The sequence below is a fragment of the Artibeus jamaicensis genome, unplaced genomic scaffold, assembly GCF_021234435.1.
Source record: "Artibeus jamaicensis isolate MK-2021 breed Jamaican fruit bat unplaced genomic scaffold, CSHL_Jam_final contig_233, whole genome shotgun sequence".
Taxonomy (NCBI): Eukaryota; Metazoa; Chordata; class Mammalia; order Chiroptera; family Phyllostomidae; genus Artibeus; species Artibeus jamaicensis.
The window spans coordinates 52,591,581-52,605,901 of NW_026521486.1; the positions used below are offsets into that span (position 1 = coordinate 52,591,581).

Genomic DNA, 14,321 nt, shown 5'->3' on the forward strand with positions numbered 1-14,321 from the left:
TGTTCCTCTCTTTTTGGCAACTGCTCCTATTCCTCTAGCATCCCCCTCACTCCCCATCTTACAATATTTCTTCCCTCTTACCTCAGAGACTCCCCAGGATTCTCCCCCACCACCACTGCCATCCCTAATTTACGGGTCTGTTTGCCTCCTTGGCATCTCTCAGTCCCCTTGCCTGAAAATTGGCGCCAGGGCTGGGGTGGGGATGATATTTTCTCAGTGGGAGTCCCAGGGATCTGAGTTCTCCCCCACCACTCCCAAAGCCAGCTGCCTGCTCCCGCTTCAGCCATTAGTAACCCGGAGACGTGCACCTGCGTGGGGGCTCTCCTCTAGACCCTGCTCCCTTCCTGCACCTCCCACTCCTGCTCTGAAATGGCGCTGAGCGGGTTATTTATCGGAGCCAGTGCTGCTCCAGAAGGTCAGGACGGTGGTGTAAATAACCTCTTCTCACCATTTCCCCATCCCTCCAGAGCCTGCTCCCTCCCCCCTCCTCCACCTTTATTCTCACAAATGAATGTGGCTGGGCTGGCGTGGAGCCTGGCCCTGCATCTTAATGGGGCGGTGAGCTCACAAGATGGATTTAGCTGGGGGGGGGGGGGTATTATGGTTGCCTTGGTGACAGGAGAATGCTTTGGTTTTCTTTCCCCTTCCTCTGCAGGATTTTAAGGAGGGGGAAGTGTGGGGAGCCCGCCTCTGCACTGCAGTTTGAAGGGTCTCTCTCCTCAGTCACCTCTATTGCTCATATGATAGGCCTGCAAATCCAGAATTCAGCAAGTGAGACTGTATTTAGAACCTCAGATAGGAAAGGATGAGGAAAAGAACTAGGAAAGAGCCAGCCTTCCCAGCATCAAGACATAGAACCTAGAGTCCAGTCTTGTCTGCTCTTCTGTAAGAAGCTGGTAATTAAGCTGAACAACTGTGGGGCACCTGTGCTCAGGATTGCCCTCAGGTTAAAAAATAATAAAAAGAAGAAAGAAAGAAATATGCTTGGATGTACCATCCCTGCAGTCCTGTATTGAAAATTGGGATATAGGGGGGCTAGATGAGGGCTGGGTGTCTGTCTTTGCCTGTTTGCATCAGGAAAAGCAGTGTCAAGCATTATCATCCTGATCTTCCTACTCATCACTCAGCATTGACCCTGCGCAGGAGGCATGTCAGTGTAAGAATTGGGAGGTGGAGAATGGAGTTCTATCTAGTTCTTAAATTTGAAATTCTCTGAGCTTACCCATTCAGTCTGGCCTAGTTTGAACTTTTTCTGCCTTCTGATTCCCACTACGAATGAAATTCTGGTGCCCTGACCTACCCAGTATTCTGGCCAACAACTCAACACTATGAGCAAACCATCCCCAGCAGAGACTGGGGAGGGAGCAGAGTCTGATTATTTCCCTCCTTTGGTCTCTGTCTAATTCTGGGCCTTGGTCTCTGTGTGTGAGCCCTTCCTCTTCCCCAGGGGACCCTGGGAAGCCCCTCCTCCCTTCACCGCCTCCTTCTTTTTGGCTGGGAAAGTGACTGACTACAGCCTAAACAGTGCCAGACACCTGCCTGCCAGATGTGGCGATTCCCCATTCTTCTCTTCCCCCTCCCCAAATGTCTATCCTTTCCCCACCCCACTGAGTTCAGGCAGAGAGAGCACCCCCCCCCACAGGGTGATTTAGTGCTGCAGCCCCTCTTTCTCAAGTGCCCCACTCCAGTTCCTCTCCCTCCCCTTGGTGTCCATGTCCCTCCCCCTTTTTTCCCACTGTGTCCTGCAAAGGCCTTATTGGTCCTGCCTCCTTCCATTCCCACCCTGGGGAGTCTGCTTGTGTAAGCCTGGGCTCCTGGGCTGGAGAAAGAATGGGTGGGGCAGAGGTGACTGGCCTCTGTTTAGCCCATGGGAGAGTACATCAGCAGGGCTGAGGATGTTGGCAGCTGGAGCTGAGGTCATTTTCTCTGGTGGAGAGAGGAGGTGGTTGGGGAGGAGGAGGTGGGTAGGGAGGGAACTAGCACTCCAAGACTGCAGAGGAGAAAGAGGTTTGAGAGATCTTCCCCGGTAGTAAGAGAGCTCAGAACTGTGCCTGCCTTGTGGACATCATATCTTTGTTTCATGGGCTGGTTTCCAGATCCTGTCTCTGGGTCTGTGTCTCAGTATGACTCAGCAGATGCCCCTCTTCTTCAGACTGACCTAAAACACACACTTAAAAGGAACTGTTAGTCCATACCCTTCTCTCTTTAGTGTCTTTTTTTTATTGATTTTGAGAGAAAAATCAGTTTGTTGTCCTACTCATTTATGAGTTCATTGATTGATTTCTTTAGATGCCCTGACCTGGGATGGACGCAAAGCCTTGGCATATGGGGTCGATGCTATAACCAACTGAGCTACCCATCCAGAGCTTTAGTGTCTTTTCTTTATCAATTTCTCTTCCCTCCCATTTTACCCTTTGTCTCTTAGCTGAGCTCTCCCAGTCACCTAGCCTCCCCTCCCCATTTTCATCCCATATCATAACACAATATGATCCCAGACTGTCCAAGGCAGGGACTCATTCAGAGTCTCTTTTCTCCTTCCTATCCCTCATTGAAACCTGACTGTCCCCTGGGCCAAACAGAGGTCTCTGGTGTAGCAATGAGGTAGGGGGGGTGGCTGGGCCTTAGAGGGCAGAGGTAGGACAGATAGAGAGTCCAATGAAGTAGGAGAATGGAGAGGAGTGGGACAGGAAGATGGAAAGAGAAGCACAGTGAAAGAGAAAAAGTGACAGAGAGAAAGGGGCAGAGTCTAAGAGTTAGCTGAAAGCCAGCATAACAAGCTGGGAGAGAGAGGAACCCACACAAAGAGAGCACAGCAAGACTGGGAGGACAGAAAAGAATGGAGAGATAGACAGGAAAATCACAGCAAGAGAAGGCAGTTGGGAAGGGGCTGGTCAAGGGGCAGGCTGGCTGTCCTGGGCTCTCTTGTTCTGATGGACCATAAATCTTGTGTGTGCACATGTGTGTCTGTCTGTTTACATATGTGCATGCACATACTGCACACATGTGAGGGGGTTGGTGATAGGCATAGGGATGATTCTCACAATATTCTCATTTCTTTCAGGAGCCTCTTCTTTGGGGCACCCCACACGAACCCCTCATTTCCCAGTATTCTTGATGCTCCAGGGGACATTCCCAAGGTATTTCCACATCTCAGGAATTCTGGCTTTCTCACTTGGAATGCAGACCTGCTGGAATGTGCAGTCAGGTTTTGTAGAATCAAGGAGCCCCATCCCCCCTACCCCCTCTGCCTGCTCACCAGCTGCTCCTGTCCATCTTCTCCTCCCACTTTCCTTGTGTCTCTCCCTCCTCCTCAATGACCCCTCCCCCCAGCCTCTTACCCCTAGCCGCCTGGGGCCCAGGTTGAAGGGGAGACAAAGACAGGATTTATCACCAGGATAGAGAAGCAGCCAGAGACCAAGGCAAGGGCAATGGCTGACCTCTCTGGGATGGGAGGGAGTGTTTGGCCAGATGCTGGGAGGCTGGAAGCCTGGGTTCCGATGGCTCTTGCTCACAACCCCCACTTTTCCCCATTCCAACCTTGTTCTCTTCCTTGCCCCTGAATATCTAGGAAACAGAGAGAGGATAGCCTCTAGCTGATTTTAGGCCTCTTAAGGAAAACCTGGGAGGAGATTGATGTCTTAGGTTCATTCTCTTATGGATGCTGACAAGGATTTGGAAACCAAGTAGCGATCAGGCACCAGTTGTTTCCAAGACTAGAAGAGTTCAGGTTTAGTACTGCAACAGATGAGATGGAGAGGGACTTCCTCTAAAATAGAGGAACTTCTCTCAAGAACAGGCCCTGATTGCCACTAGAGATAAAGGTGATTATTGGTCCAGTAAGATGGAAGATAGGATCTCATCTGAAAGTAAATAAAGAAATGGAATTTCTCAAAGGTTACTAGCTCCAGCCCCTCTGAAGCAGCCATCTTTTCTGAGATCCTCCAACTGCTTCCTGCGAGGTATAAGGAGCAGCTGGACCCTGCCTTTACAGTAAACAGACTATTGGCCTGAAATTGTCTCTACTCAGCAGGCAGGGTGTGTGCTCAGAGAGGGAACGGTATGATCCAGGAGTTTCCGAGAAACCAGACTATATATCTTTTAGCAAACAGCTTCTGTAACTTCCCTAGCTGTCGTTGGAGGTCCCCTAGCCCCTCTAACATCTTAGTGTATCAGAGGCCTCCATCAACCCAACTCTGAAGCTCTCACACCCCTTTCAACTTCTGGCATCCAATATCCTGCTTCCTGCCTTCACCTTACTGTCCTGGGAGAAGGCTGGTAGAGTTACCTCGAGTTGAGAAAAGGGTGGAAGGAAGGGAAACCAAGGCAACTAACTGAGAGCTTCAAGGTTGCCAGTCTCACCACCAACCCATTCCCATCCAGGTCTGGTAAGAGGCCTTCTTGTGGTTTCCTTTCAAACTCTTTTACAAGCTGACACCATTCCTTCAGTTCCTGATGGAAAGCCAAAATTTGGAAATTTTAAGTGGGAAGGGGTTATGGATTGGGAGGAAGAGATTGAGAGAGGACAAAAGAATTGGGGGGAGGGGTAGCACAGGGTAAAGAAAAAAATAAGAAAAGGGAAAAGAAAGCATCTCATTTTTTCCTCACTCCCCCTTCCTCCAGTTGAGAAGGCAGATTTACAGCCTTGGTTTGGGGAGGGGGCGGTGAGCATAAGGAAGACAGATCTGCAGTTCTGCCCTCTGAGTGTCTGGGTACTTAGCTTTAACTCCCCCATTAGCATCAATCCCCATCTTGCTGCCCATCCGTCTTCTGACATCAGCTCCTTCCCCTTTCTGTAGCCCAAGCTTTCTGACCCTAAGTGGCTCTTAAAGGGCCAGTCTAGACCCTTCTCTTCCTCCCTTCTCGCACTCCAAGCAGCACAGCCTGATGCGTGTGGCCACACTTGCACTGTGGCCATTCTTGTGTGTTTGGTGGGGAGAGCTCTTCCCTAGCTCTCTTTCTGTTTTGTTCTCTTTAGAGCCCCCTTTATATCATGGACCCCTTTTTCGTTCACAACCTACCCAAGCCCAGAGCAAGCCCTCTGAGTGGGCTGGGGAGAAACACAGTGCTGAAGAAGGCATGTGGATCCCCAGACAGATTTTTTTTCATCCCTCCTTTCATGGAGGCCTGGGGCAAGGGGTTTTTCACCTCAGCCAGCAGTGGGGGTGGATAGGTTGGGGGCTGAGACTCCTGGGAGATGCCCCACATTCCTAGCCTCCTTTCCCAGGTACCCAGACTGTGGTGGTAGTGGTGGTGGGGGGCGGCTAGTGGAGGATTTCAAATCTTCCTCTCCCTGTGAGGGAGGTGACATGCCAAAGAAACCTGCCTCTGGATTTCCTGACAATTTCCCTATTTTTCACCAACTGAGCTTAGGGCAGCAAAGGCAAAACTGTCTTCTCCCTATTTCTCCCTCTTTTCTGCAGAAATGCTGTAACTGCACTCCTGGGGCTATGTGAATGCCAGGATGGTTGGAAAGTTCCTCTTCACATCTGCCTTCAACCCTGTCTGCTGCAGAAATCTGTAGTCGTCCTCTGAGGGTTTCTCCAGGAGAGTCAACTCCCTACTTGATATTTGAAACTCATTCTCTACTTCCCTTAGTGCTCCCTTCTCTGGCTTAGGATAAGAGGGAAATGGTGGGTTGGGGGCCTTTGTAAAGTGGCCACGCTAAAAATAGAAGCCCCCCCCCAGCTGCACCCTCACCCCTTATTTATCACTTTCCAAACCTCACTCTCAAAGAAGCATGGATATTCCTAATTCATGAAGGCCAGCCCTGATTAGAGATTGTGCAAGGGAAAGGAGTGACGTGTAGTGAGAGGGGAGCCTACTGTAACCTTGAGGTCGCAGAACATCTCCTGAGGGAAGCACCTAACTTGTTCTCTAACCAGCGCCTATGAGTCTTCATTGAGAGGAGTAGTTGTTTCTCTCAATAGTGCCTCTGGGAGTTAGGCTTTTGTCACTACACGCCCCCCCACAAACAAACAAAAATCCAACCTTAGTTCTTTCTTCTCCATTAATTCTCCTTCCTTCTCCCTTCCTCTTTTCTTCGATATTACCTTCTAGTTCTCTTTTCCTGCCCCTCTCACACCTCTCATTTAGCCTTTCTCCTCTCAGCCTCGCCCTTTTCAAAGCCATTGTCTGAAGAGCAAATTTCCCCTCTTAATTCAAATCTGGATAGTGATGTTTGAAAAGAAGTCTCTCTCAGTTTCCGGATCTCCCCGCTTCAGCCCATTTGCGTCCTTCAATGAACCCTTTCTTTTCCATCTCCTTCTCAGATCGCCTCCGTTTTCACACCCTCAGTCTTTTCTCCTCAGCCTTCCTTTTTTTTCTGTCACCCCTTTGGCTTCCTCAGTTTCCCCTTAGCTCTTCAGTTCAATATCCACTTTCCCTCTTCAATCATCTCTTCTGTCCCCGCTCTACCCCCATCTCCCACCCCTCAGATGCCTCCGCCCACTTTTACCCCTTCAAACCCCATCCTGCGCTTCAGTTCCCACCACCAGCACACCCCATATTCCCCTTCCGCCGGGTGAAAGAGAAGGGAGGAGGGACTTGAGGAACAGGTAGAGGGAATGCGGTTCCCTGAGGGGAGGGAGAGAAAGAGGAGAAAAAGCTGGGGAGAGGGAGACGGAAACGGTGGCAAGGGGAGGGGCATCCCCTCTCCGCAGCTGCGCCCCCCCTTCCCCACAGGCACTGAGCCATAAATCAAGCCCAAGGTAGTTTGGCCAATGGTAGAGTGACTCGTAAATCGGGCTGTCAAGCTCAGCCTATGGGAAGCGGCGTTAAATCAAATCCTGTCAGTGCTTGGCCAATGAAAAGCCCTGGGTTGGTCATAAATCTGCCCATTGGAGACAGCGAGAGAGAGAGAGAGAGAGAGAGAGAGAGAGAGAGAGAGAGCGCGAGAGCGAGAGCGAGAGCGAGAGAGCGAGCGAGCAGGCGAGCCAGCGAGAGCCGCGGGGGTGGGCAACAGGGGAAGGGCGCGAGGAGAGTGGAGCGGGAGGAGGGAGAGAAAGAGCTCTTGAGAAAAAAGATGGTAACAGAGGTACAAGAGATGAAGACAGCCTACAGGACAGACGGACAGATGAAGAAAGACAAAGACAAGCCTTGAGAAATAGCGTCAGAAATTCAGCTATAGAGCTCGGGCTGAGACGGTAGACTAACACAGATAAAGCAACAAGGAGACGAACACTGACTCACATTCAGGAAGGTCCCCAAATGCACATACTCCCTAGAGACACGCGTGGGCTCCGCTTCATGAGAGACTTCATGCGTGGACACACGAGCCATTCACACCCGCACGAGTGAGAAAGCCTGAGAGAGAATCTCCTACCTCTCTTCCCTGACTCAACCCTAAACGAAATTAGGGGCGGGGGGGGTGTGTGTGTGAATGTATTAGCTGTGGAGGGTGAGAGAGGACTGGGCTACTTTCTTGCTAAGATCTGTCCTCTCAGGACTCAGACTCCAGGGGTTTCTTCTTGTGTCCCTTTGAGTCATCCCCCTCAGTGATTGATAATTGGGAAGTCCTTCCTGATGTCTAACCTCAATCCCCATTGTTACTCATTTCTACTTGCTAAAACTTTTGAATTACTTTTAAGGAATATGAAAACGACACCTTTACAATCCTTCAGAGAATTGTCAACTTTCAGAATCTTAGAATGTCTGAGCAGGATTTAGGGTTCAGCTGGTCTCTTGATTCCAGTTTTAAAAAGATTGCTGTTCTGTAGCAGTTGGTACTACACTCAGACTCTCTGCCTTCAAATCATGGTCATATCACTTACTAGCTCTTTCTCTTGGACAAATTGTTTAACCCAAATTGTACTTCACTTTTTTTTCATTTGTAAGCAAGATATTATAATAATACTTATGGTAAATTTTGTAGAGATTACACAAAATAATATATGATATTTATAGGCTTTAACACAGTCCTGGGGCACATGAGTGTGCACCTCATTCTCACCTTTTTACAGAAAATAAAGTCTGAGGCCCTGAAGAGTCAAGGGTCCTGCTCTGGTTCACAGAAATAGTTATCAGAGAACCTTGACTGGAACCCTGGTCTCTACACTCCCAGGTACATGTCCTTTTTGGTCTTTTATTGTTCATCCCACCCATCTGGGCCCCTGCCTCAGCAGACTGAACTTGACTCAGTTTAGGCTGTTGTGATTTTTGTGGAAGAGGACACTTCAGAAGCACATGTTCTAGATTAGGAGGCAGGATATCTGGGCCCTGGAAGTTAAGTTAAATGTGAGAGTATAGATCTGCCCACTTCACTGTTGTTCTTTTTTCCCTTGTCTGAATTCTCTCTGGACATTACTTTGTTCTTTCAAACTGTGGAGGCAGGGAGGGAACAGCATGCAGCCAGAGCAGTTTCACTGTCATAATTCACATTCCATCCCCAGTGTCAGCCTAATGCCCACCCTGCTCCACCACCTTAACCATGCAGACAATACATATCTCATGAATAATAAATATACATTTATTGTTCAAGTATAATTCTTCACTTTTCTTCTTAAGTTTGAGGAAAAGGGAGGGGTGCAGATATAGTTTTCCACCTCTGCTGGTGGGAGGGGAGAGGGTATCTCTGAACTCTCAGTCCCTGTGACATCTACTGTCCTCATCAGGGAAAGGAAATACAGAGAACCAGCGTCACCTGGTGGTCACAGGTGCTGTAAATTCGTGTGTGTGTGTGCATGCATTTACGATGACCAGATGTTGGTCAGTCTGGAGAAAAAAATAGTGTGACCTCCCCTCAACCTAGCCCCTGAGCCCTCTTAACTAGAGTCTCTGTTCTGCTTTTATAACCCAGGATGGTAAGAGCAAGTCTTGGGGAAATGTGAAGGGCAAGGTGAATTAGCTCCAACCAGTGTGATCCTACCAAGGCAACTACCTATCTGTTATTGCCTCAGCTAAGCTTAGTACCATTTCCACAGAGCAAGAGTCTTCTCTTATGGCCATTCTCTTTGGATAAGGCAAAGGCCAGGGGGCTATGCTCACTGAAATGGTTATCAAAGCTGGATTAAGTCCTTGCCAGGTGGCTCAGTTTGTTAGAGCATTGTCCTGATGCTCCAAGGTTGTGGGGTTTGATGCCCGATCAGGGCACATACAAGAATCAACCAATAAATATATAAATAAGTGGAACAACAAATTTATGTTTCTCTCTTTCCTTTCCTAAAGGAAGATGTCCTCTCTCTTTTCTGTCTCTAAAGTCAATCAATATATATATATTTTAAAGCTGGATTGCCCTGGCTGATGTAGCTCAGTGGATTGAGCGCCAGCCTGTGAACCAAAGGATCACTAGCTCGATTCCTACTCAGGGTACATGCCTGGGTTGTAGATCAGGTCAGGTCCCTAGTACGGGGCATGTGAGAGGCAACCACACATTGATGTTTCTCTCCCTCTCTCCCTCCCTTTCCCTATCTCTAAAATAAATAAAATCTTTTTTAAAAGCTGGATTAAATTTTTGTTTTGCGCTGAAGAACATCTGTTTGTAGGGACTGGGGGATCCTGACAGCAATAGTAGGAGGTAGGGGCCATTTCTGGGATATTAGAAAGGAAGCCTAATCTTCTTGAGCAAATTCACATGTTTTATATCTGGAAACCCCTCAGCTGAAGACTATACCCCAGGACCACTGCTTCCTGCTCCTGCTCTGACCTGGATTCCCCAAGCCCTCCACTATTAAGTTCCAGCTGCAAACCAACACTGGCCTATTTCCTTCTACCCCAAAGATGACACCTGAGCATTATAAGGATGGAATTCCTTTATTGATAATTAATAATACATCTTGAGGAGCCTAGGGCTGAAACATTCAGCAAGGGAGAGGCCTGGTTTGGGATTTAGGGGGAGGTTGTCTATGAAAATGCTTACACATCTTACTTTCATACCAGTTGACCACTCTAGCTCTGGATGGAACAGTCCCAGATTCTGGTGACTGAAACACAGCTCTAATGGAACCTATGGAAACTCTGGAGCCTACGGAAACTCTGGGGCCCTTGTTGTAGGAGTGAGCCATAAGCTTGGCGGAACTGGCGATTCATGGCTGCACAGAGCACAGGGTTGATGCAACCATTGAGCCAGGTGAGGTTGGCAGCAAGCATGTGGACAACCCAAGGAGCCTGGACCCTGGCATCCAGGATATTGAGCAGCAAGAAAGGGATGTAGCTCAGGGCAAAGCAAAGGAACACCACAGAACACATACGAGTCACCTTCCTAAACTCTGATGGAGAGTCCTGAATTTTGGGGGTTCCTTTAGTTGGCTTGGCCTTGGCAGGTGCCTGTGGAAGGCTTTTCTCTGTCACCTGCTTAGCTACTTTGCTATTGCTCTGGTCCCCCACTTCTGGTGAATCTACTTCCAGAGTCTGGGCTGGCTCAGATGAAATCCCCTCACTGGGCCCCCTGATGCCATACCACTGTCCAGCTCCTGGAAATGACCGGGCATGACTTCATCTGTCCCAGCCATGTGGCTGAAGTGGACACTTGCCTGGTGCAGCTTGTACTGATCCAGTGCCTGTGCTGCTCGCTTCACCTGGCAGTGGATGAGGCAATAGAGGATGCTGACACTGCTGAGCCCAAACACAAAGTAGATCCCCATGAGAATGGTGGAGTAGGGTTGGCCTTGGATGCAGTCAAAGCTGCAGGTACAGACTATGGGCACCAAGATATAGACAGGCAAGAGAGGGGCAAAGCTGGCTACACCTACCACCCAGGTGCTCACCAGTACCAACACTATCCCCTTGGCACTGAACGCTTGGGGAAAGAGCTTCGGGTGGGCAATGAGGAGGTAGCATCCCACAACAATGAGGCAGAGGGTGAGGATGGAGATGGAATTAGACACAAAGAGGAGGAGCCCAAAAACTCTGTAGAAGGTGGCACCAGTTCTCCAGTGCAGGTGGAGGTAGGTATCCACAGAGAAAGGCTGGAGAAGGGTGCAGTAGAGCAGATCAGCTACTATGAGGTTGTCGATGAGCAGGTTGAAGCGGGTATAGAGCTTGGGCTGAATGACCAAGGCCAGCGGGGTGAGCATGTTGCCCACAGTGCCTGATACAGCTACCACAACCCCCCAGGTAACTGCCACATAAAGATAGCCCAGCACAGACTTATGGTAGCAGGAAACGTTGGCATCAGAGGTGTTCCACATGATAGAGGCTGAGGTGGGGGCAGGTGGAAGAGGAAGAGGAAGTCAGAACTTGACTTTGAATTTAAATCTCTTGAACAATTCTGGGCCCCTGGGTATATGAACTGCTCTGAGAGCTCAGAAGAGCTTCCAGTCATTCCCAAGCCTCTTTACCCCAATTCCCAATTCTAACTTTCTTCTTAGACTCTCTTAGACCTTTTCCATTCTCAAAGATTTTCCGAAATTCTTACCTAACTATCTTGTCATTTTTGCCCTGGCTGGTGTAGCTCAGTGGATAGAGTGCGGGCCTGCGAAAAAAAGGATCGTGGTTCAATTCCCTGTCAGGGCACATACCTGGGTTGCAGACCAGTTCCCAGCAGGGGATGCATGAGAGGCAACCATGTATTGATGTTTCTCTCTCCCTCTCTCCTTCCCTTCCCCTCTAAAGATAAATAAATATATAATTAAAAAAATAAATATCTTGTAATCTCTGTCTACTCCAAACTCCAGGCTTCATTCAACACCCATCCAGGTACTCTCAGTAACCCCAGTGCCCTTAAACTTTAAAAATTCTTTCCCCCCTCCTAAGACCAGCCAGGAGTCCCCTTTCTGTATCCAGGATGCTGCTTTAGTCCCTTCTGCTCTTTTTCACTACACACACAGGTTGACCTCATTTTTTTCCTGTTTTTACCACCTGCAAGATGAAGAAACAGAGAAAGAAAAGTATACCCACCACAATATTACTAACCTAAATCTCCCAGCCTTAAGTTCTTCCTCCAGTGGAAGAAGAAATCAAACTCACTGAAAGGGCAGTCCTTTCTAGTGGGCAGTCAGGCTTCAAATAGGGGGTACCCTGCTTTCATGTCCCTTATTATGCTAGACTGAAAGAATAAGAAACTCCCCAGTTACTCAACCTCAGCCACTTCTTTCACCACCTCCGGTCCTACTTGTTCTGCTTTGGTTAGTCTGCTTTGGTTAGTGAAATCTGGGCGTCTCTGTTGAAATTCTGCTACTTACACCAAAGCCATCTCATTTCTCCCTTTCTTCTTTCTGATACCCAAGCTCTGTTTTCTTCCTGTCTTTGCATAGCAGAACACTTGTAAGATCACTGTCCAAAATCGTTGAAGCATGGAGAAAGAGCATCTGGATATCTAGGCCACTTATCAAGGGGCCAAAGGACAAGATCAAGTTGCAGGAGCAACTTTAGATACCCCAGAAGCTTTGGCTCTGTTTTGGGGGAGCGCTGCTTCCCTCTGTCCAGAACATGGAGATAGTTCAAGTCAGAGGGTCCTATGTGATATCCTAGCACATCTGAGAAAAGGAGCCAGATGAAGTAAGGTGAGAAATGAAACAGTCAGGATTCTGGCTTCATTCCCCACAGGGCTCAGTTCAAGCACTCATCCATTCACTCAATAAATGCATATTGAGCACTGGCTAGTGTGGTTCAGTGGACTGAGTGCCACCTTGAGAACTGAAAGGTCACTGGTTTGATTCCCAGTCAGCACATGCCTGGGTTGCGGGCCTGGTCTCCAGTAGGGAGCATGGGAAAGGCAACCAGACATTCATATTTCTCTCTTTCTTTCTCCTTCCCATCCCCTCTCTTAAAAATAAATAAATAAATAAATAAATAAATAAATAAATAAATAAATAAAATCTTTAAAAAAATAGCATATTAGTGCCTACTATTCACCAGATTCTGAACTAGACACAGGATACAAAAAATTTTGGTACATAAGCTTGTGCATAGTCTAGTGGAGGAGACAGATGCATAAGTGTATAAATGCTTAATTTATTCTCTAAAGCAGGGGTCAGCAAACTTTGGCCTATGGGCCAAATCTGGCCTGTCATTTGTTTTTGTGTGGGCAGTGAGTCAACGTTTTTTCCATTTTAAAATGGTCACATTTGAATGGTTATATAAGTACCTACATAATATCTTCAATTTTGCCTCTTGGCCAGCACAACCTAAAATATTTACTATTTGACCCTTTAAGAAAAAGTTGGCAACTCTTGCTATAAAGTGTACCAGGAACTTAGAGGAGAGGACCTAGCTGTTAAGGAGGAGGTCAAGAAAGGGTCCACAGAGATATCTGTGCTAGATTTTGAATGATTAACAGAGTATTTTGGGGAATATAAGTAGGACATTCTAGACAAAGGGCACAGGATGCATAGAGTTCACAGAGGTTTAGGAAGAGGTGAAGAAAGAGTGTAAAGTAGGAAAGAACAGAGAAGATCCTGGAGAAGTGAGCAAGGCTGAGATCAAGGAAGGCTTTGTATATCATGTTGAGCTGGGGTTTTATCTCAAGACGAGGGGGAGATTAGCACTCAGAAAGCTGTTGGGAGTGAAAGCATGCAGGCCAGAAGTGAGAGAGAGCAGTAAGGAGGAACCCATTCAGACAAAGGAGAAGTAGGGCCTGAGTTATGGTCAGGGTCAGCTCCATGGGCATGCTACCTGTGTCATGGCATAGGGCCAAGGATCCACTGGTTGGTTTACTGTTCTGTAGTCACTATCTTGAGATTTTTTAATAAATTCTCATCTGAGGATATATCCATTGATACCAGATAGAGGAAGAGAGACACAGAGAGAGAAACATCAATGTAAGAAACATTAATTGGTTGTCTCCTGAATGTATCCCAACAGAGGAGTGAACCCACAACCTAGGATTGTGCCCTGACCTGGAATCCAACCCACGACCTTAAGGTTTACAGGATGACGTTCCAACCAACTGACCCACACCAGCTAGGGCTTGAGGTCTTTTTTTTTTTTTTTTTAACATTAAAAAATTTATTTTTAGAGAGAGGGGAAGGGAAAAAGAAAGAGTGGGGGAGAAACATCAATGTGTGGTTGGCTCTCATGTGTCCCCTACTGGGGACCTGGTCTGCAAACCAGGCATGTGCCCTGATTGGGAATCAATTGAGATCTTTTTTGAACAAAGGGCCCTAGTTTTTTATTTTGCACTGGACCCACAAATTATGTAGCCAGTCCTAGTTAGGGCAGTGGTTGTGGGAATAGAGAACAGTAATCAGACTCTATAGGTTGCTAAGAAGTCAAACAGGACTTAGTAGTGTCTCTGCAGATGAAGGGTTAGAAAGAGGGAAGAGTAGGATGAACCCCATTTTTACAGGTGGATGGTAGTGCTCTTAATAAGATAGGGAGCCCTGGTCAGTATGGCTCAGTTGATTGGAGCTAAGTACAGTAAATTGAAAGGCTGCAGGTTCAATTCC

At 47.8% G+C, this 14,321-nt stretch overlaps 1 protein-coding gene across 1 annotated transcript; it reads right to left on the minus strand.

The window, feature by feature from the left end:
• Positions 1 to 9,791: 9,791 nt before the first annotated feature.
• On the minus strand, positions 9,792 to 11,526 carry GPR84 (G protein-coupled receptor 84). The gene is given in 2 exon segments (XM_037159670.2): positions 9,792 to 10,373; positions 10,376 to 11,526. Coding segments are annotated over 2 exon segments (1,191 nt in total). The 5' UTR covers positions 11,124 to 11,526; the 3' UTR covers positions 9,792 to 9,930.
• Between the last annotated feature and the right edge of the window lie 2,795 nt (positions 11,527 to 14,321).